The sequence below is a fragment of the Rhinolophus hipposideros genome (genome assembly GCF_964194185.1).
Source record: "Rhinolophus hipposideros genome assembly, chromosome: 9".
In the NCBI taxonomy this organism is placed as follows: domain Eukaryota; kingdom Metazoa; phylum Chordata; class Mammalia; order Chiroptera; family Rhinolophidae; genus Rhinolophus; species Rhinolophus hipposideros.
Genome location: NC_138055.1, coordinates 23,680,912 through 23,703,399, shown reverse-complemented (window position 1 = coordinate 23,703,399; position 22,488 = coordinate 23,680,912). Strand labels below are relative to the sequence as shown.

Sequence of the window (22,488 nt, the reverse complement as noted above, 5' to 3'; positions counted from 1 at the left end):
GAACATGAGCTATATTTGGTCTTTAAAAAGATCATTAAATTAAAGTGAGGCCATTCAGGTGGGCCTGAATCTAGCATAACTGGTTTTCTTATAAGAAGAGATTAGGACACAGAGACACACAAAAAGGGAAGACCTCGTGAAGACACAGGGAGAAAACGGCCATCAGCAAGCCAAGGAGAGAGGCCATAGAAGAAACCAACTCTGCCGACACCTACCTTGATCTTGGACTTGTAGCCTCCAGAACTGTGAGAAAATAATTGTTTGGTTTTTCAGCCTCCCAATCTGTGGTACTTTGTTATGGTAACCGTAGCAAGTTAATCGAGGCAGATATAATCCTAAAGTTGAATGGTGTTACATAGCACGGTGCCTTAGCACCACTACTTTAAAAATTTTTTCCTTTTATTTTGTTGCAAATGTATAAAATTTGTTTTTTATCTAAACACATTGGAACAATGATTAAGGATTTATGTTGTCTGGCTCTAGCATACTGCGAGAGCAGGATTTAACTATCTAAAGATACAGCTCACCATTCTTTATGTCTCAACAAAGGAAGTTGGATCTAATACTTTGATGGTCAACCTTAAATAACCCCTCACTTGGATCAGACGGCTCCCGGAGTATGTGATTTATAGCCACACCATCTTGATGAGCCCCAGCAACGGAGTTCTTAACATTAGACCCAGATGTGGCCTTTTATGGAAGAGGCAGTCAGCTGGCCACCGCTCCCCTCACAATCCTTCAAGCTAAGATCGTCTCTACCAGGCAGCATGGTAGATAAATTCTGGGGGCCCAGTTACAAATCAGAGAGCTTGAGAAGATTTAAAGTTCTTTTGGGGGGAAAAAATAAGGTGAAATAAACAAAGTGAAAATCATGAGTTCTCCTTCTGAGTGAAAGAAGACCAGCCTGGATCCCTATACCAACACAAGGTGAACTTGACCTCTCACATTTTATGTCTCAAGGGCATATCCTTCCATGCAGTCAACCTTACAGAACACTTTTTCACTCTGCATTGTGGCTGTGAGTCTTAATGCCTGTGGAACATGCAGGAGGTCTGACTCTTTGAGGAAACCAGCCCATCTTACCCGTGGAGAGAAATTCTGGAAGGATGTGGTATGTGAAGTTTTTACCCAAGAGGCCTCTAAAGCCAGACTAACTGGGTGCAAATCCCAGCTTTGCTATTTGTAGCTGGATTGGGCAAGCAACTTACCCTCTCTGTGCCTCATTTTCCTTAGTTGTTAAATGGGACTAGTGATAATACCTAGCTCATGGGGGTGTTGTGAGCATTACTAAATTATTATTGTAAAGCATTTAAACACTGCCTGGCATGTGGTCAACGATACTGGCTAATACTGTTATTTCCTGAGTTACATAGACCAATTCCTCATAGAAATACCTTTGTGAGATTATATTTTCGTGTTTTGATTTTTGCCTTTGACATTGCCCTGATGGAACAGTGTTTCTGTATCAATCCCAAGAAAATAAATTATCTATGTCTCAATGTCCAATTTATTTGCATACGGTTACAATTTATAAATATACTTTCCCCCACCTTTGAAACTTTCTCTTATACCTAGTAACTAGCCAAACCCCCAGTTTTTCATGACTCTCTTTCCTCTCTAGGAGGGGAGGACAGGGCTGGTCTTCCACGTAACTCCATCTTCATATAGGATTTGCCTCAGTCCCTGTGAAGTGTGGCTCCTCAAAGGGCTCTTCATCTTGGAGATGAACGCCATGAATCCGTTAGAGGTCCCAGGGATGTGACCATGTGGCTGGCTCCCTTCTGTGCCATGCTTTGGGTGTAGAGTGCCATGGTGGGCAGCAGCAGACATCATATGTTCTGTCTGTGCCTGAAGCTGAGCTGGTGCAGCCCCAGCAGGCAGGGGGGTCTGCAATGAAGTCTCAGGCCTGCTCAGGCAGTGGTGAGAGTCCTGTGATGGGCGCTGTACCCAGCTAGTGCCCAGCCCTGCTCTCGGAGACGTGTCTGAGGCCTGGCTGCTTAGTGCCTCGCCGGGCCCTACCCAGGCCCTCTGTCAATCCTGTGTGGGTAGGGCCACTTCGGGGAGAAGGTGCTCTTGTACCTCCCTTCTCCTGCTTTTCCCAGACACTGTCAGGCTTGGGTGACAAATTGGGTCCTTGGCCCTGTTAGGGGGCATGGCAGCCCAGTGTCTCTGTCTCAGCCAGGTGCCAAGCTTTGCCATCTTCCTGGTAAGGTGTAGAGAGCCCAGGAGGCCCAGGGGCACCCTCTTCAGGAATGGGGTACGGAGGCTCCGGGGACACTGGGGGGTCTCCAGGACCCCGTGCTCCCCCCAGCACTGGTCCGTTGTAGATATAGATGTTGCCAGTGACAGTCACAGACCCGCCGGTGACATGAATGCCATTGGTACCTGTGGAAAGGGAGGCAGAGTGAGAGGGGCTTAGGGGGCACAGTTGAGGAAGGAAGGCCGGTGTGCTCCTGTATTGGACTCTTGTTGCTCGAATGCCCTCGTTCTTCTGCCTTCTCTCCTTTCCTCTCTGTTCCCACTTCCATTTGCTATTGGCTTCTTGAGCTCTGCATTCATGTCTGTGTCTGGGTTTTTCAGTCTCTTCCCTTCTCTTTAGTTGGGAAACTCTGGCTAGCTGTTGGAGTCTCTGTCTTGCCTCCATTTTAGTCTTCTCATTTCTGTCTGGCTTACACTCTCTTGCCCTGCTAACTGTCTCTCCCACTCCACCTCCCCCACCTTCTCTTCTCCCGGCAGCCTGCTCACCGTGGGCCACTTGGCCTTGCTCTGGGAGCTCGGCCTCCAGCTCCCTGGCCTGGCTCAGAGGACTCTGCTGTTGTAGCATCTCTTCCTCCAAAACTGAGGGCATTGGGGGCCAGGCCGAGGCTGGGGTCAGGTCTCCAGGGATGGGCAGAAGTGGCTTTACCAGGTCAGGAAAATGTGGGTTGATGCTTGGAGGCTCCCAGCTTCCATCAGCAGTATTTGATTCCTCTCTCTGCAGGAGGGAGGCAGAGAACCAACCAATGACGTGGGCCTCAGACAGACCTCATCTTTCTTTAATTCCTATGCCCCACTCCAGCTTAGGCAGCTCGTCGCCCTCCTCTGCTCCTCATGCTCCCTTCCTCAGGCCTTTGCACTTGATGTCCTTCCTTCCTGGAGCACTCTCCCCAGATATCCCGATGCCTGGCCCCCTCATTTCTTCAGCTCTCTGCTCAAATATCGGCTTATCAGAGAGGCTTTCTCTATCTACTGTCTGTGATAAGATACACCCACCTTCTGCCACTGTCACTTACTGCCCTCCTACCCTGCTTTCTTCCGCAGTTATCACCAACGGATACATCTTTGTTTAACTTTATTGCTCCACTGTCCTGTAACTCCAGGAGGGTAATTACTTTGTTATACTTGCTGCTATACCCACATGCCTAGGCTAGCACCTGGCACATTGCGTGCTCAAAAATTATTCGTTGAGTGAATGACTGAATGTTGAAGCCTGCACACTCTTTACCTGCCTACCCCCACCTTGTTCGCTCTCCCTCTCTGCCCCTCCTTGCTGCCTTCTCAGCCTTCCCCATTACCTCTGGACGCCTCTTGAGCAGGGATCCTGCAATGAAAATGAAATGGGTAGCAGTCTCTGCAGACTTTCACCCTCCACACCCCACCACAATGTGATGCTGCCCACCCTGGGGTCCCAGAAAGAAGAGGTTATTATTATCCTGGTCTTCAGCCTCAGGGTCGGGAGCTGGATGGAGATGATGTCTATTGGGAGGTAGGCATCGAGAGTCTTGAGTATGAAGTGGCAGATGGGCTGGCCCTGGGGAAGCTGAATATTCCTGCCAACCCCCTCCCATATCCAGGTGGGGACAGAGGCTGGACTGCATCCCTGAGTACATCTGGCCCCTTCCTACCCAGCTTTCTGCAGAGAGAGGGGTGGCTCTTCCAGGTGCAGGCGAGGACCGTGGTGAGGAACAGCAGAGAGACCAGTGGCAGCATGATGGCCAGCACCAGCATAGTTCCTGCCAGGGCAGCAAACAGGAGGGGCATGAGGACTCGGGAAGGGCAGAGGGGAAGGAAGTTAGGAACAGCTTTCCAGTTCTCTGGGCAACCCAGACAGAGAAAAGGGGGAGCGGCTTTTCCCTTCTAGCCCTACTGTAGTTCCTAAAGGCAGAAATAGAGATACTTCCCTGGGTTATGGAGAAGGGGAACTCGGTTGGCCTTAGAGGGACCTCCTGACAGCCAGGAGAAACTCTCCTGTGGGTGGAGATGTTTGGAGTGGTGCAGGTGCCCAGCTGTGTGAGGACAGGAGCTTGGGCAGTTGGTTTTTAAGGGCTAGAAGTCGGGGTGGGAGGCAGTCCAGGAGGGTGGAGCTTGGGGTTCTAAGCAAACTCAGGCCACAGGGTAGAACCATGTTTCTGTGGACTTGACCATCTTACAGAGGCCACTGTAGTAACTGAGAGTGCTCCTCTGTACCTACAGGAGTGTTCTCAGAGGGGGGCGAGGGAGTCTTGCTTCTGAACTCTGCCTGTGGCTGCTTGGGAGAGTAGGGGTTGCAAGGTCTCCACCCGCTTTCAGATTCCAGGAGGGAACAGGAATAGGAGGCTGGATTTCTCAGGACCACATGTGTGGCAGTGGATAATTTCTGTCTTTCGTGGGCCTCAGTGCTGCCATTCGTGGCATGGAGTCTGCAGTGCCCATCACCCAGAATGGGAAGCATGGGGACAAATTGGACCTGGACTCTTGAACATCTGGGTTTCTGCTCAGCTGTGTGGCTTTTTAAGTCATTTCACCTCTTTGAGCATCAGTTATTTCCATAAGTAAAATGAGGGCGTTAGACTCTAAAATGCCAGCACTAAAATTTCCATCATATTTGATACATTAGTTAAAAATTAGTAAGAGGACATGGAAAAATATTTATGATGTAGTTGAAAGAAAAAATCAGGTTACAAAATAGTCAAAATGATTCCACATTTTTTAGAAAAAAATTATAGGTATAGAGATACATAGAAGAATGGGAGGATAGATTCAAAAATGTTACGAGTAGATATGCTAGGTGATGGTTCTGTGGGTGATTTTTAATTTTATGTATCTGACTTTTCTAATTCTCTACAGTGTGCATGCATTATGGCATAGGCTTTGGAGTAAAAAGACCTGAGTACGGGTCTTCATAACACCGATTACCACATGGGTGATCTTCATGTAACCTCCCTGAGCCTCAGTTTCCTCATCCCATCAGCAAGGATAATAATAGAACTACTCCATAGGACCAGTAAGAGGATTCAATGAATTAGTGAATGTCAAGTGATTGGAGAGTGCCTGACACGCTAGCTCTCGATAAATGGAAGTTAAGACGATAAATAATTGCTAATTTTAAAAAGTTAATAAAATAAACTCCCCAGTTAATAATGATTGCAATCATTAGAAACATTCCATAATTGTCTATTAGGCTAGGAAACCAGTAACTCCACAGAAAAAAACCCAAAAAGGAGTCAAATGTGGAGTTCTCTCTCTCACAACAAAAGCGTATCATCTAATAGAGGTATTCCGTCTAGTGAATGGATTGTATGACGGTGGCATGTCTAAAACGATGCCAATGATGGCAGTTACAGTTACGGCTCAGTGTCGGAGTGTTCCTTGACATAACACTATATATATGTGTCATATATAACTTAAAAAAGTATGTGTGTGTGTATAAATTGGCTTGGGGACACTCCAATTTCTCTTTAAGAAACTTTTCATCTTTCCCCCATTCTGAGAGGGAGGGTTTCCTCTTTTCCCCATTTTCTCAGATGGGAGGAATGAAGGCATTTTCCCAGACCTCCCCCCGCAACTCCCTGCCCCTCAGCCTTGGCCCCTCACCTGCCATCTCGGGGGGCTCTGGTGGACTTTTGCAGCTGGTGTCAGACTGGCTGGTGCCTGGCTTTGCCTCTACCAGGCCCTGGTCCTCACACCTGTGGAGGAAAGGGAGGCCCGACTCAAGAGGGCACACAGCTGGAGGGGGAAAGTGGGAAGGAGGGTCTTAGAATTGAGTGCGGGGTTGTCACCAGCTGGGGCTTCTGGAAGGGTGGGAGGAGCATGGATACACTTACCTGGTATGGGGCTGGCATCTGGCAGTAGGGGAGGAGGTGTTCTGGAAGTGTCCTGCCTTACAGGGCACACAGTTGCTATCAGCCTTCCCAACTTCACCTGACAAGAGAAAAGCAAGGCCAGCCAGGGTGAGTGGGCAAAGGAAGCCTCTTGCCCCGTTCTGAGCTTTCTTTATACCCCCTGGATGGCCCTTCCCTGCCCACCCACCCCATTCATTCTGTAGCTCGCACCTTTCCTGATCTCCCCCCTGCCCAGTGCTGCGGGGACTGCCCCTCCCCGCCACTGCCCCTCTGCCTGTCCCAGTTCCATATCTCTGCAGATTCCTTCTATGAGCCTTTCACAGGGAGGGAGAAGAGGCTTTTTATGCCAAAGAGAACTACCTGCAGGCTCACCATGCACACAGAACCATGCTCCCTGCCCCCATTTAAGATCACCGGCACCCATCCTCCTCCCTACCTTCTGCCCTTAGTGACCTCTGACCTTTGAACTCAGCTTCAGTGCCTGGTGGGCAGTCCGAGAGTGGCTCGCAGTGTAGACACTCATGGTCCCAAAGGGCGCAGAACATTCCTGGCTGGCAGTGGCACTGGGTTTTCTGTTTGCTAGTGCAAGGTGCAGTCTCCTCGAAGCCCAGTACTTGTGAGGAGACAGGAGAGCTCAGTGGAGGAGCTGCGCTCCAGGGGACCCCAGCTCTCCCCAGGCACACCCTACTCACTGTGGTCACAGGGTCGGCAGATCTGGCAGGATAAGAGATGGTTCCAGTGCTCGTTGTAGGAATTTTCAGAGCACGCGGCACAAACTGTGTCCTGGCTGAGGCTGCATTCAGTTAAGACATATGTGCCTAGAATGTGAGTGGGGCAGTAGGAGTGTCAGGGGACGGGGGTCCCACCCTCACCTCTGCCACTTGCTGTGTGACCCTGGGCCTGACCCTCTTGGTGCCTGCGAATGAGGGATGGCCAGTGTTTCTCATTCTCTGTCTCTGCGAGCTGGTTTTCCTGGGAGAAGGTGTCTGCCTTTCATCTGAGGCAGGGAGGTAGACTGGAGTGCCCTGTTACCCGCCTCCCTGCCCCAGGCTTCCTCTGGCCGTTGCCTCTCACCTGGGGGACAGCGGGAGCAGCAGGCCTTGAGCTTGGACTCGTAGTACTCCTCTTCCTGGTCCCGGCAGGTTTTCTTATCCGTGTGGTACGGGGGCACCTTCCAGGGAAGATGGGGGAGGGAGGAGAATTTTTCAGGGGTTAGCTGGGGAGAGCAGAGGGACCACAGAGGGAGCTGCCCAGAGCCCTTTTCCCTACCTGCCCGCCCCCACCCACCTGCACAAACCCTCCCTCACCAGTTGGGGCTGGAACGCTGCCAGGAGATCGCAGAGGCCTAGTATGAGTGGCCCCCAGGCCAGGCTGCAGAGGGAGGCGGCCCACGGCAGGCGCATGGCGGCCAGTCGGCCAGCCGACCAGATGGTTGGAGGCCTGGGAGTAAGGTGGGAGGCCTGGATGTCTGGGGCAGTGGTGGCAGCAGCCTCCTGAGCCCAGGGGCTGGGACAGGACTCGGCCGATGTGCCCCTCGGGGCCGGAGCCGCCAGGCCTGGCCTGGCCTCGCCTCCAGGGCTCCAGGCTCAGGAAGTGGGAGTGGAGCTAGCCGGCCACGGGGCGGGGACAGGGAGCGCTGGGAGCTGAGGTCGGCTGGCTGGCTGTCGCAATCGGGAAGAGGAACAGGCTTGGCTGCCCTTGTGCTGGGCGGGAGGGGGTGGACGGGAAAGCACGTGAAGGCAACAGGGCCGGAACCAGGACTCCTCCCTTCTCCGGAAGCCTGACTGAAAGGAGGACTGCAGGGACAGGCCCAGATGGTGGGAAAGGGGCAGCAGAGCCAGTGGACAATCCTCAGATGGGCCTCGAGAGCCCAACTAGGGCAGAGCTCAGACAGAAACAGATGGAGTTCAAGATAGAGCTGTGTTCAGCCCGGGTCAGATCTGAAAAGTGGAGGGCCTGGGACTGCCAAACATGGGGAGTGCAGAGACCCAGGGAAAGCCAGCCAGATGTAACATCTGGGAGCCAGAAGTCCTGGGTGGTAGGTTGTTTGGATCCCTGCCCTGTTGAGTGACTTTTTGAGATAAGCTGCAAAGAAATAACAATCAGCCCTGCCCTCCCCTGATCCACCCAGTCCACACATCGATGGACACAGGTCACCTGCGAGGGTGCAGTCCCTGCTCCTCTGTCCCTAGAGAAGGGGGAGGATGTGGAGACCAAGTTCCCAATGAGGAGGGGCAGCCGCAGCCTTCGTCCCAGCTTCCTCACCCAGGAGCCTTTGAATCCCTTTGAACTGGGGAGAGCTGAGAGTCCACCAGTCCTGCTCCCTCACCTTAAGGATGAAAAGACTGAGGCTCAGGAGGCTCCAGGAGACCAGCATTTCAGAGGGCGTAGTCCCACTCGTGCTTCCTTTCTTCCCATCATTTCCCTGCAACCCATTGACAGTGCCCCTGGAGTGACTTGCACTTGCCCACCCTCCTCCCCCCTTATGCCAGGCTCTCTGGTTTCCAGGTTTCTGTGCTTCTGACTAAGTCTCACCTGCTCTTGAGGATCACTGGGGCTCTGGGAAGCACGTCCACTCCAGGCTGTACAGCCCCATGCAGGCTGCTCTCTGTGACCTGCTGTTTACTGCCTGCCGGCCCATCAGGCCATGAGCTCTGCAAGGGCCTGGGCTGAGTCGTTAAGTCTGGCTTCCCAGTGTTTAGCACAGAGTCTGGCACATACCATGTGTCCAATACGTATTTATGGAATTAAGGAATGATGCCTTGCCCATGTCACATAGCCAGTCCATGACAAAACTAGCCTAGAGTCCAGGGCTACTTATTTCTGGGTCCCAGCTCATTCCAGCAACCACGCTACCTCCTTTGGCTCAGGGATGCCTCCCCGGACATGAGGGGCTGACTTACTCTCTTGAGCTACGTCACCTGGGCACTGTCCCTGCCCCCCACCCTGGAGAGTCCAGTTCAGCGCTCATCCTTAACCTGGTGTGTCTGACTGGCTGGAAAGGCTCTAGGAGGAGGAGACCCCTGGTGAAGGGGTCTGCCTGAACTTTAGACATTTCCCTCTCCTCTCCTGGTGCAGGCCTAGGACCTGCCCTCTGCTGCACTTACTTAATGGTCCAAGGCTTCCTGGAAAGGGAAGAAATATCAGAACAACATGCAGTGCTCAGGGCTGTGGCTCTTTCCACGTCAAGGGAATTGGGGACTGGGACTGGACTTAGCACTGAGCTCGTAAGCTCGTAAAGGTATGTGCGTAGTGGCCTTAGATCCTTTTTTCTCTTTTTTCATTTTACGTTTTATTGTGGAAATTACACACATAACATATACATACACAAAAAGAGAGAAAATAGCATTAGTGAACTGCCAGCTTCAACTCAGGGTGTCTTATTTCTTTTATGCAACCCTCCCCCGGACTGCTAATCTCTCTTAACTATTTTGAAGTACATCCCAGACATAGCATCGTTTCTTTTGAAAATATTTCGATACTTACCCGGCTGGGGAGATACCATGATCACGAAGGTGGTTTTCCCAGGGCGAGGCTTATCCATTGCACTCCGGATGTGCTGACCCCTGCGATTTCCCCAAATGTGGAAATCGTTCACGCTCTCCCCTGGAAAAAAGAAAAGAAAAAGAAAAGTATTTCAGGATTTTACTCTAAAAGACAGCAACTCTTCTTTTAATTGAGGTGTAACACATAAACAATAGTGTGTATAAAGTACACTACACAGATCAATGATTTTCCCTTTTCTATAGCCTGTGTATTTCCGTGGAACAATTCCTGAACCCCAATATGTCCCTGAATACTCTTTCCAGTCAAAGCTCCCTGCTTCACAGTAAGCGTTCTCAGCTCCTTTTCAACCCCAGCTGCCTGAACTATTTCTTTCTGCTGCCAATCTCATGCTGTCACTTCAACCTTCAAGGACTCTCTGGGTCCTATGGAAAGAGCCCTAAGATCTAGACTTTAATCTTGGCCCCATCACTTCACCTCTCTCTGGTTTTTGTTGTTGTTGTTGTTCTAGTCAACACCTGGTTTCCCTGCAGATCTGTTCTTCACCCTTCTCCTGCTCTGATCTGCATCACTACTTGGAACTACATTTCCCAGACTCCTCTTCCCTCTTGCTGCTGTGTAGTTTCAGCCAATAGGAAGACAGGTGGGTGGAGGACTGGTAGGTGGGAAGAGGGAGGAAGCTAGGCTATTTCTATTTCTTCAACCCCACACCCCTTTTGTTTTTAGTTAGTTGTGTTTGTTCTTTCCCTCCTTCCACAATTCCATCTCCTACTAGGCAGCCCCCACTACTTAGCTCTTGCCGCATAGCTCTGGAGACTTCTGGGTCTATAATGCTTCATTAGCTTGCAGCCTTTCCAGCCCTAGAGTTGGTAACTGCTTCCTGGTCTATTTTCTGGGTTGCCTCACTGTCTCCTGTTGATTTTTCAGCTCTTCCATCACCTATGTACCAATTCTCTGTGTGAAATTTCTTCTGTTTGAAAGACTGAGAGTGTCTCCTGTTTCCTGGCTGGACCACGATTGACAAATCCTATCAATAAATGGTTATTATGCCTATCCAACCTCCAGGAGGATGAAGGGAGACTCACAGAGGTGAGGAATCCATGAATTCTTTGTGACCAGGGCATTGTCTCTGTTTCTTTCCTTTCGTGTTCTTGGCCAGCTTCCTTGAAGTGTTACTCATTTCCACTGGGCAACACCAGACACAGACTAAGCATCCATCAACCCCCAAGTCTTCTTTACAGGGGATTGCTCACTGACCCTTCTTCTACAGGCCCAAGAAGAATCCAAAAAGGGAGTTGGTGGGAATGAATTCTTCTAAATACTTTTTTTCCCTCTCCTCTTCCCCACACTACTCTTAGCCAACTGCCTACCCCTTGTAAGCGTGTGGTAAAGACTGAGAAATGTGTAACTGATGACGGTCGTCCTTCTCCACAGTGTTTCCATTATCACTGGGGACAATCTCTTACCCCAGTTGTCTCAAATGGGGTGATTGTGCTCCCCAAAAGACATTTGGCAATATCTGGAGGGGTTCTTGATTGTCACGATGAAGGGGGTATTATTAGCCTCTAGTAGGTAGAGGCCAGGGACGCTGCTAAACATCCTATAGCTCACAGGACAGCACCTCCCACAACAAAGAATTGTCCACATGTCAGTAGTGCCAAGGTTGAGAATTCCTGCCTTCACCCAAACGAATAAACTAATGGTGAACTTCTAAGCATCTTGCCAGGTGGCTAGACTAGGAGTGGCTGGGAGGAATTTTCTGGGACATTATTTTATTTTATTATATTTTAAATTTTTATATATATTTTTTGTTTTTGTTCTTTTAAATTGAGGAATTTTGGGGAATAGTGTGTTTTTCCAGGGCCCATCAGCTCCAAGTCAAGTTGTTGTCTTTAATCTAGTTGTGGAGGGCGCAGCTCACTGGCCCATGTGGGAATCGAACCGGCAACCCTATTGTTTAGAGCTCCCGCTCTAACCAACTGAGCCACCTGGCTGCCCTGGGACATCATTTTAGATTAAAGAGAAATTCATACTATGTAAATTCCGATAAGAGGACCACTGCTTTCCACAGTGGGCAGCTTAGTGTGGAGCTTTACTACTGGCAGCTTTACTACTTATCTCTAAGTAGTAAAAATAAAGAGTTGCATTTAATTGAGTGACTCATTTTTACCCTAGAAAGGATGGAGGCTGAAATGAAAAAAGTGAATAAAATTTAGATAAATTAATATACCACAAATTAATGTGTTACCAGAGGAAATTAAGATATTTGATGTGTTGGGGATGCTTTCTCATAGTACATCACTCTCCATCAAAGAACCTTGGGTCTTACCCCAGATGCTAATTTTGCTGTCTTTTGCAAAGTGGGTCAGCAAATAGTGACAGCTCTACAATGGGGCCGCCAAAGATGAAGCCTGGTGCCTGTTCTCAGAGAACTCATAATATGACCCATGCATACGTAAACACATAAATACACACACACACACATCAGGATAATAATAGTATACAGATGTAAGTGCTGTAATAGTATTCTAAACAGTTCTCACTCTGGAAGCGTGGTGGAAAAAGTGATTGCTTCCATATCCCCTCTTCTCCAGTGAGCAAGAGGCAGGAAGTCCCTTCAAACTCATAACCCTCATCCCACTGAAGACCTTCTAGTTTCACTTCTCGCCCTATAGGCTTTGCACATGTTATGCCACTCCATAGGGTTAGAGGATGGTTGGTGTTGGGAGGGGGAAAGCAGCCCTGCAGACAAGGAATAGCTGGGGCTCTGAGAGAGACTGGGGGAACTTCCAAGACAAGGTCTGCAAGGCCCCAGATCCTCCACAGGACAAGGCTCCACTTCTGAAGCTAGGGGAGCGGCACTGAGCTTGGAAAAGGGAGGCTAAGCTCTCAAACTGACCCCACCCCTAACTCCTGGATGACTGTGAGGCCAGTCACTTTGCTTCTCAGGGCCTCAGTTCCCTCATGTGTTAAGCAAGGACTAGGTGTGACCATCTGGGCTGGCTTATCCACTCCCTCCTGCCATTTTGTTTTTCAGATGAGAGCGCTAGGACCCAGACAGGTAATGGGCCATTTTCAAAGTCACATACATAGTTTAAAGGCAAAAATGGAACTCATAGAATAATACCTATAACATCCCATTTATGAAAAAAAACCCTATTTTGTTTTTTCAAAAATACATGTAAGTCTATACAAGCACACAAAAAGATATTATACATGAATACACAAATTGCAGTGGCTGTCCTTGGGCCTAGGTGTGGGAAAGGAATGGGACAAAGAAAGGCTTTTATTGTTTTGTATACTTCTGTACTATTGGAAAATTGTACTGCAACAAAAATGTATTTGGGTGTTATTTCTGCACTTTAAAAGATAACATTTAAAATGGAGCTACGACAAAAGCGCAGGTTTCAGATTTCTGTTTTTCCCACAGCAGCAAGCTTCCTCTGGCCTATTCCAGATCTAGACCGCTCGGTCTCTAAGCACATGTTGCCACTGTGTATCCTGGCATGCGGTGACAGGGTCACCACACTCCTGGCTCAGTCCCGTCCAGGCTGTGCAATTCTTCCCCCAGAGCCTTTGAGATGAAAACCTCCGCCTGGGCCGCCTTCAGCCAGCAGCTGGCTTTCAGGCACCAGGTAGCAAGTCGAAAAGGCAGGGGGGGCCTCTGAGAACCTTTGAGATCACACAGTCTCGGCCTTGCATATCCCCTTTGTAGTTAGGACCAGCCCTAGTTTAAGGGCCTGGCTCAAGGGAGAATGGAGCTTCTAGGGGTGTCTGGGTCCCGGGGGGACAGTGTAGAGAGCTTTTCACAGAGCCGGGGAGATACTCCAGGAACCAGATTGCTGATCCATGGACTCTGTATGAGTATATGTACCTTCCTGGCTTTTGAAACCAGGTACGGGGGAGCTTGGATTCCCTGAGTCTGTGGCTGGTCTGTGTCGGGAAGTAAATGGCAAAAGCCCTAAGAAGACAATCCCAGAGGAGAAGAAGAATTCTTACTTTGTTTTCACTTGGCTGCTGTTTTGTTTTGTGTCCTTAAAAAACTGGCTTATCTTTGTGGAGGGTCAGTTTCTTCATCTGGAAAATGAAGAAAAAGCCAGCCTTTCCTTTCTAAGGGGGTGTCCCCAGCAGGTGTCAAACAAAGGGAGCACTGGGGCCAGGTTTGGAACCCTGGTTGACCACAGTTCTCACTTTAACAGGCGACAAGAGACTACCCAGAAAGGAAGCGAGCTGGTTGTACCTTGAGCCTGGAGTACCCCACTTCCCTCTTCTTTGCCTGCTAGAGTCCTTATTATTTCTGAAGACCCAGCTAAGATACCACCTTCTCCAGGAAGTCTTCTGGAGTTGCTCGGTTAGTGCTTTTCCCTCTCTCCCTCCCTCCCCAGGCCCACTCAGCACTGAGTTCTTAGCTCTGCAACCAGGATCCTTATCTCACTATATTGCAGGCCCGTCTTCCACCAGCCTACATTGGGCTGTGTCTGCACATTGTAGGGGCCTCATGCCTGTTCCTGGGAGGAGGCAAAGAGGAGGGAGGAGCCAGTGCATGAACTGCCCAGTGTCCACACCTTTCGCTGTTACATGGGGCCTGGGCTGCGTGGATGGGTGTCCTGTACCTGTTTGAAACCTCCTTTGGGGCCTGATTCTCTGACCCTTCCCTCTCTGCTCACTGCTTGGCACTTCACTCGTTATCCTTTTGCTGGATTAAGTTTGGGGAAGAGGTGTGGGGGGAAAAGCCCCTAAGCATGAGCTTTTCCTTCCATCCAGGGCTAGTGTAGTCTTGGAATATGCCTATCCTCTTCACCAGGACACCCACCGCTGTTCACATCGCTCCCTGCCCCCTCAGTGCCTGCTGTCCCTCGGCTCCAGGTCTGTGCCCAAGTGCCCTGCCTGGCCCCTGCCTGCCTCTTGGTGCCCACATTCCTGCAACCCCGTGACCACAATAGGGGACATTACACATTCCTGACCTGGCAGCCAATGGTGTAAAAAAGAACAGAATGTCCCAGTGCCCCGCCCAGCCCCCTGCTTCACCTGGGCCCCTCCCAGGTCTGGACAAGGTAGGTAGAGGGTGGTGGTGAGGCGTCGGGGGGAAAAGGATGGATTAGGAGGGAGAGGAAGAGGGGTGCTTCATGTTGAGAGCCAGGAGACGCACCCGCTGAAATCCTCTCCACGATCTGGGGGGTGAGGCTGACCTGTGGGGGCCTAGGGAGGACTCCCCAGGGAGGGGCCCTCGCTCCTGGAGGCCCACTTGGGGCTCCCTTCCCTTGCTCTCCTGCTGGGGAGGGGAGAGTCCCTTTGGGGCTGGCTCGCTCCCCTTCACTTTCCTCTTTCTGCCTCTCTTCCATGTCTCCCTCCCAGTCCTTCATCCTGTCCTCCCCCACATAGCTCCCTTCTTCTGCCTTCCCCATCCTTCTGGTCTCCCCACTTCGGTCTCGCTTGTCCTGGCTTCTCCTTTTTTCTTGTTTTGCCCACTTGGCTTTGTGTTCAGGATCCTTCTCCGTGGTCAAGATCTCTCACTGCCATTCTGTCTCCCAGCCTCCCTGCCTGGCAGCTTCCCATTACTCCCAGGGCCCTGACTCTTCTTCAGGCCCTCTCCTCATCTTCTCCAGTGCCAGGCTCCATGGTCACCTGCCCGCAGGAATCCTCCTCCCTTTGGAGAACTCTCACCTCAGGCTCCTCCTCTGTCCCTCCCCCTGCCCTGCTCACCTTTAATTGAGATGCTAATGAGGCTTCTGTTGCTTCCATCCCTGGCCGGCAGGCGGGCTCCCTGGCCAGCCTCTGCACCTGTCAGGTGAGGGGGAGGAGAGGCTCGGCTGCCAGATCCAACTGGAAAGGAACCAGTCCCAGTCCAGCCACAACCTGGGAGAGGGGAGCAGGCGGCAGCCAGTCCTCCTGGAGCTCTGCCGTGACTGCGCCCGAGAGGGAGTCCGGGCACAGCCCAGGACCAGGGTCTGATCGGAGGAGAGAGCTCGAACTGAGAGGGGAAAGGCAGGGAGGAAGAGGAAGAGAGGCAGGATCAGAAAGCCTGACACACAGAGGAGTCAGGTGAGGAAGAAGAGATCCAAGAGAAGCAAAAGGCAGAGAGAGAGAGAGAGAGAGAGAGAGAGAGAGAGAGAGAGAGAGAGAGAGAGAGGCTAAGGCAGAGAGAAGCTGAGACTCAGAGATCTCAAGAAAGAGACTGACTAAGCAGAGCAGAGACTGATGGCTGTGGAGACAAAAAGGGAGGTGCTGGGACTGAAACCAAAAGGTGACCTTATCAGGGAAGCAGAAGAGAGGCCACTCCAGGGGAGCCCAGATCCAGCTCTCCTGGCCCTGGCTCCAGCAGGTCAGCTGGCTCCTGGGCAGGAGGAGGGAGGGAGGAGTGGGAGAAAATGGGCTCAGGGCGGGATGTGGGCATGGCCAGGTGCAGCCTCTCTCTGGGGAGGGCACCTGGAGCCCAGAACCATGCCCTGGCCGTGACCGTCACCCTCCACAACCCACCCAAGGGCTCATGAAGGGAGACAAGTGTGAAGAGCAGGGGCCGGACCCCAAACCCGCGGCCCCGCATCAGCCCACGGAGGAGGAGGAGGCCCTGATTGAGTTCCACCGCTCCTACCGAGACCTCTTCCAGTTCTTCTGCAACAATACCACCATCCACGGCGCCATCCGCCTGGTGTGCTCCCAGCACAACCGCATGAAGACGGCCTTCTGGGCCGTGCTCTGGCTCTGCACCTTCGGCATGATGTACTGGCAGTTTGGCCTGCTGTTTGAAGAGTACTTCAGCTACCCCGTCAGCCTTAACATCAACCTAAACTCCGAGAAGCTTGTTTTCCCCGCTGTTACCATCTGTACCCTCAATCCCTACAGGTCAGTCGGGCCCTACATCCCTTCTCGTGCACCTGGAAGGGGAGTGAAGAGGGTACAGAGGTGCCCACTTGGCAAGCAGAGCCTCAGACCCAGGGGTAAGAGGCCATACTCCTGTCCCCAGGCAGACCTCCTCGGGCAAGATAGGAAGCTTCCAACTTGATGGGCTGGCAGCTCAGCCCAGTGGAGCCTTCCGAGTGCCCAGGGCTTATCCAGAGTGTGGTTGTTGGACCAGTAGTGCCCTCATCCTCCCTTTCTCCTGCCAAGTGGGAGGGGATGCTCATGAGGTCACGATGCTGGTAACTTCCAAAAGGGCAGGGTAAAGATTATCCCTCGCCTTTCCTTGGAGAGAAGGACCCATTGAGGTGCTGTGGAGGTGGGTGATGGGAACTGGCAGGGGCTGCACCCCGCTGTGTCAGTCTTGGTTTAGAAGGGGAGTTTGTTTTGGAGAAAGCAAAGTGGGGTGGTGACAAAGCAATCATCAGCTTTGAGGCTGGGGGGAGAGTTATAGAGCTGGAAAGAGACTGGGACAGGATAGGAGACTGGGAACTGGGAACAGTTCCCCTGTTCCCCTCGTCCAGGTGAAAATGGGGAGGAGACCCCTGCTGGGCTGCACCTTTCACCTGCCCAGGAGCCTGACCTAAGTGCCTGGGTGTGTCCTCAAGTTTTGGGTTTCATCAGTCCTCCTTGCCAATTTTCAGTCCGGAAGCCAGAGGGGGTGGTAAACCATGGAGAAGAAAGGAAGGTGGGGCTGGATGTTTGTATATACCTTATATTTGTATTCACTCAGTCACGCAACACCTTGGGAACACCTGCCACAAGCCAGACGCAGTGCTAGGCACCTGGCAAAGGGGTTCCTTAATAATTCATACCGTCTTTCACTGAAGGCCAGGTACTTTGCCAGGTATTGGGGACAGAAAGAAAAAAATAAGATGGAAGAGCCAGAAATGCAAACAAATGACTGCATCACACTGTGAGAAGTATAATAAAAATTGTGTGAGGTGTAGTCTCTGCCTTCAAGGAGTGTAAGGTTTATGAGGGCATGTGTGTCTGATTGCATGAGTGTGTGTGTGGGTGAGCAAACATGTTGGTTATGCATGTGATTATGGAGGATTGATATTGGTTACATATTGGGGGTGGAGGTCCCCCATATATTCTGTTACGTGCAAAGGTGTGTCGTGGACTAAGGGTTGGGACATCCTGTCCTGCAGAGAAAAAAAACTGCCGGGCCATTTCATTGATTAGCTTCCAGATAGCGTCCAGGATAAGGGGCCATTTACTAAAAAGATGCGCCAGACACTAAGTACTCTACAGGCCTCTCCTTTATTTTTCCCAACAATCCTCCAAGGCAGGTACTGTGAATATCCCATTTTATACTTGAGGAAACTGAAGCAAAAATAGACAAGTTACAAGGTCACAGAGATAGTGACTGACATGTAACTTACCCTCTGTTTGCCTGATCACAAACCCCTGCCTCTTCTTAATACCCAAGATGTGGTACATGGAATAAATGAAGTTTCCTATGAGATATTTACATCTCATTTCCTGGTTCTCTTTCATTCCTCCCCTCAGCCTTCCCTGGTGGCCGCTGTCTTTGCTCCTCTTCTTTCTCACGCCCTGCAGGTCCCCTGCCCTGATCTTCCCCCCATTTTCCACACCCCTCGTCCCCTCTTGCCTTGGTGGATGGGAGGGACACTGGGCAGCCCTGAGCCAGCAGGGAGGGGAGGACTGGCAGGCGGGAGGTACAACAGGTAGAGAGAGTATTGAGTGCTCAGTAAATATTGTGGTTGAAAGATATGGGCGAGATTGCTTGACCAGGGACAGGAATGGGTTCTTGTCGTCTGCTGCAGCATGGATGGACCTGGAGGGCACTGTGCTGAATGGAGCATGTCAGACAGAGAAAGACAGATGCAATGGGATTTCACTTATATGTGGAATCTAAAGAACAAAATAAATAAACAAAACAGAAACAAACTCATAGATACAGACAACATTTTGATGGTGCCAGGTGGGAGGGCGTTGGGAATGTGGGTGTAAAAGGGGAAGGGATTAAGAAGTACAACTTGGTTGTTACATAGTAGTCATGGGGATGTAGGGTACAGCATAAGGAATATAGTCAATAATATCGTAATAACTATGTATGGTATCAGATGGGTACTAGATTTATTGGGCTGATAGATGGGAAGGGGGTAGGGGGAATGGAAAAAGGTGAAGGAATTAGGAAGTACAAATTGGTAGGTACAGAATAATCATGGGGACGTAAAGTAAAACACAGGGAATATAGTTAATAATATGGTAATAACTATGTATAATGCCAGGTGGGTACTAGACTAGTCAAGGGGATCACTTCTTAAATTATGTAAAGGTCTAACCATATGCTGTATACCTGAAATTAATGTAAAATAATATTGAATGTCAGTAATTGAAAAATTTAAAAGGAGGGATAGGTGAAGGGGAATAAGAGGTTCAAATTTCCATGTAAAAAACAAATAAGTCATGGGAATGTAATATACAACATAGGGAATATAGTCAATAGTACTGTGATAGCGTGGTTGAGTATCAGAGGGTTGCTGGCCTTGTCATGGTGGTCACTTCTTTAGGTATACAAATGTTGAATAACTATTTTGTACACTTGAAACTAATATAGTATTGTATGTTAGCTATAGTTTAATAAAAATCTAAAAAAAAAGAAGAGGGAAAGTGCCAATGAAATTATCATTTGCATTAAAAAAAAAGGAAGAAAGATGTGGGTGAGAAATGGGGGGAACAGGGGTGAATCTGTTGAGACCCTGCGTATTTTCTAAGGTTCTGCTGGGTGTATGTAGGGCCCTGGCTAGTCCAGGACAAAGCCCCTGGTCCTGGGGCTTTGGAAGCCAGAGCCTCTGCCCCCAGGAGCCTGCAGGCTGGGAGACAGGCATCCACACAGAAAGAAATGAAAGAATCCCTCGTGTGTGACAGGCTGCCCCAGGACTGAGTGGGGAGAGCACCCAGGAAGAGGGGGAGTAAGGGATGGCTCCTCAGCGTAGGCAACAAGTTATTGAACACTTACCATGTGCCTGACTATCTCATTTAATCCTGACAAGTCCATGGAAGTGGGCATTATTATAACATATCCATTTTGCAGATGGGGAAATAGAAGTGAAATAATTGAGCAAGGTCACATAGCAAATAATAAAACAACAATAGCTAACACTTATATCGTACTTAATATGTACCAGACAAAAATTAATTTTTACATTAATTAAATTATTTAATCCTCATAACAGGCCTCTGAGTAGGTAACAGCATTACTCCCATTCTATAGATGAGGAAACTGAGGCCCAGTGAGGTTAAGTAACTTGCCCAAGTTCACACAGGTAGCAAGTGGCAAACCTGGGATTCAAAAATCACACATTTCCCCACCACCACCACCGCCACACCACCACCACCTAGAAGTCAGTGCCTCCCAGGTTAGCTGTTGGGTCACAAACCAAGTGTGTTTGATTTGAAAGTTCTTTCTCTCACTGCACTTTGAGGGGCCAGGCATCCAGGGTTGAGGCGGGGGCTGGTGGGAGTCCCTGGGGAAGAGCAGCAGTAAGAGGAGGGAGTACTTGTCAGGAGTGCAGGAGGGCGGGGTCTTCTGTTCAAGGAGAGAGGCAGGGGTGGCTGGACAGGTTAACTTGGCCCGGTGAGTGGTGACCCATGTGTGAATCATGCTGGTAGTGAGTGCAGGAGGCAGAGGTGAGATGAGTGACTTCTACAGGGAAAGCAGGGAGGAAGTGGAAATCCGTGGACTGGAGAGCTGGAATGAGGCAAAGACAGACCAGGGTGCCCACCTGTTGGCCGCTGTGCAGGGCCAGCAGAGGCGGAGGAAGAAGAAGGAGGTACAGGGTTCCGGGCTACTTTGACACTTCCAGGAAAAGGGACAAGGGCTAAAAACCTTCCACACTAAGCAAGGAAGTTCTAAGAAGCTAATGTGAAGGGTCAGCCACTGTGGTCCCTTTCTTTCTGGCCAACAGAGGGCTTTGTTCACCCAAGGGAGAGGGCCAGTCATATTCATATCCATGGAAAACAGAGCCCAAGAACATATTTTTCACCCAGTTCTGGGAAAGATTTAGTTTGACTTGTGGAAAAACTTGGGGGCATGGAATTTTCCTTCCCAGAGATGGCAGAGAAGGAGGCATGGCAGCAGGAGTGGGGTGAGGAGAGAGGCCATTCTCCAGAGAGAGAAGCTGCAGGGAAGAAGGGAAGTGCTCTGAGCTAGGTCTTCCTGTCCCTAACCCTGGTGGGGAGGCCCTGCACTTTCTGCAGGATCTGAAAACCAGGCTCTGTGGTGGCAGGCCTGGTGGGGACAGAAAACCCAGACCCTTAGAGCTGACCCCCCACAGTGTAGACTCCTTCTCCCCACCTCTCAACCTCTGAGGCACCTGGTGTTAGAAAGTTCTTACTTAGGTACAGCTGCAGTTGACCTCACGATGAGGTTGATTCTCTGGTCCTGGTTCAGTCTCTTTGAAGCCATCCCGAAGATGTCGCCTCATCCTTTACCCAACAACCATCAGTTCAGTTCAGGTCAGCAGTACCTGTGTTACAGCTTGCATAGTACACTATTGCATGCTGCTGTTCCCAACAAGCTTGTAGGTAAGGAGGGAACGAGCACCCCAGAGTCGGATGAGAAAACGGAGACTCCGAAATCCTAAAGGCTTTGCAAAAGTCACCCAGCCACGGAGTGGAGGCGTCAGAGTTGGGATTTGGTCTTAGGCTCCACTTTTGTTAAGACCACAGTCACACAGTAGATTAGTGGCAGGCAGTGCTCCTTAGCTTTTTCTTCTCCAATAATAGTAATGATAACAGTGATGGTAATGAAAATAACAGCAGCAGTTGTACAGTACCTACTGTGCCAGGTATTTTTCTCAGTACTTGTCCTGTATTATTAACTCATTTCATCTTCATGACAACTTGATACAGCAGATACTGTTAATCATTCCGTTTTACAGATGGTGAAACAGACGCACGGAGGGTAACTCCTCCAAGGCTAACCATCTAAAAAGTGGCAAAGCCATGAGCCGGGGGAGCTGCTTAGACCTTAGTTCCTGTGGCTTTTCCTTGGATGAAATGGTCTCTAGCATTCTTCACCACCATGGCTGTCCATCCTCTGAATAATCATTGCTTTGTGAACATCTATTGCTCTTAAAATGTCACAGCCATGGCTGAATTCCACCTGTGACCTGAGAGCTCAGAACCAACTCTAGAGGGGCTGACCGTCCCCAGGGAGACTCACAGGTGAGGGGCTGCTGGCAGGGCACCTGCCTGGCAATGGAGTGTGGTACAGGCTGAGCTCATAGGGGCCTTTGTGGAAGGAGCATGTCTAGGAGATGGGTTGGAGATGCTCAGATGTGGAGGAGAATGGAACTGGGGAAGGGGCCAAAGAAAGGGGAATCAAGGCTTCTAGGTGGGCCCTGGAAGTAGAGGGAGTGGGCTAGGGCCTCAGATGCACACTGGCAGGAGAGGGGCCTGCTGGTGTGTGTGTGGGTGGGGCAGGGGTCGGAGGAGGGCCTGGGCTCTTCTGTGAGAGGAGGCCCCCAGGGAAAAGAGGGAGGGAGAATGAGGAGCAGACCTAAACAGGAAGAGAACATGGTATCAGCCCTTAAATCTCCCCAGGTTCCTGCTCCTGCCAGTCTGTCCTAGGCCAGCTGTGGGGAAGGATTTTGCTGCCCAATCTCAAGTATTTCTGAACACGGAGGCAGAAGTAGTGGAAAAAACTGGAGCCATGAAGTCGAAAAAGCCTGGGTTCTAATCTTGGTGCCTGTACTAAATGAGTGACCTAGGTGGAAGTTGCCTAGTTGATGGGCCTCAGTTTCCTCAACTGTAAAATGGAGATAGTAATGCCTGTCTGATTGAATTGTGCAAGGGTTCACCCATCCTCCAATGTAGGGCTGTCTGCGAGAGCAGACGGAAGTGAGGGTAATGACCGTGACCTGGGTAGGAGGTCAAGGGGTAAAGGTTAGAAGGGTTGGACTGTCCTGATGAAGACCCCTTGTTGGCATTCTATCCCTCTTAGCCCTTGTCTCCTCTTGCCAGGGTCTTC

General features: G+C 50.4%; 2 protein-coding genes across 17 annotated transcripts in view; one reads left to right on the top strand and one right to left on the bottom strand.

Moving 5' to 3' along the window:
* Nucleotides 1-1,392: 1,392 nt before the first annotated feature.
* Nucleotides 1,393-15,924, bottom strand: LTBR (lymphotoxin beta receptor). Of its 10 annotated transcripts, none has more exons than XM_081059649.1 (14): nucleotides 15,288-15,924; nucleotides 9,567-9,686; nucleotides 8,616-9,354; nucleotides 8,410-8,505; nucleotides 7,388-7,520; nucleotides 7,155-7,251; nucleotides 6,773-6,898; nucleotides 6,541-6,693; nucleotides 6,063-6,159; nucleotides 5,833-5,924; nucleotides 3,885-3,992; nucleotides 3,555-3,580; nucleotides 2,746-2,974; nucleotides 1,393-2,385 (listed from the first exon to the last, which is right to left on the bottom strand). In XM_081059649.1, exons 5-14 carry the CDS (start codon nucleotides 7,481-7,483, stop codon nucleotides 2,144-2,146), a joined length of 1,266 nt encoding a protein of 421 aa, XP_080915775.1. In that variant the 5' UTR covers nucleotides 7,484-7,520; nucleotides 8,410-8,505; nucleotides 8,616-9,354; nucleotides 9,567-9,686; nucleotides 15,288-15,924; the 3' UTR covers nucleotides 1,393-2,143. The 10 variants fall into 10 exon arrangements, with proteins under 10 accessions (XP_080915775.1, XP_080915776.1, XP_080915777.1 ...); XM_081059650.1 differs by lacking the exon at nucleotides 15,288-15,924 and adding an exon at nucleotides 10,062-10,157 and having other exon boundaries at nucleotides 8,616-8,841; nucleotides 9,563-9,686; XM_081059651.1 differs by lacking the exons at nucleotides 8,616-9,354; nucleotides 15,288-15,924 and adding an exon at nucleotides 10,062-10,152.
* Nucleotides 14,515-22,488, top strand: part of SCNN1A (sodium channel epithelial 1 subunit alpha) — a 24,785-nt gene continuing 16,811 nt past the window's right edge. Inside the window, exons 1-3 of one of the 7 annotated variants that reach the window (XM_081059639.1) lie at nucleotides 14,536-14,638; nucleotides 15,842-15,906; nucleotides 16,067-16,427. In XM_081059639.1, coding sequence (XP_080915765.1) covers nucleotides 16,072-16,427 — 356 coding nt within the window. In that variant the 5' untranslated portion in view covers nucleotides 14,536-14,638; nucleotides 15,842-15,906; nucleotides 16,067-16,071. Of the gene's footprint in view, nucleotides 15,907-16,066; nucleotides 16,428-22,488 lie in introns of all 7 variants that reach the window. The other 6 variants (XM_081059637.1, XM_081059634.1, XM_081059635.1 and 3 more) reach the window with 6 other exon arrangements.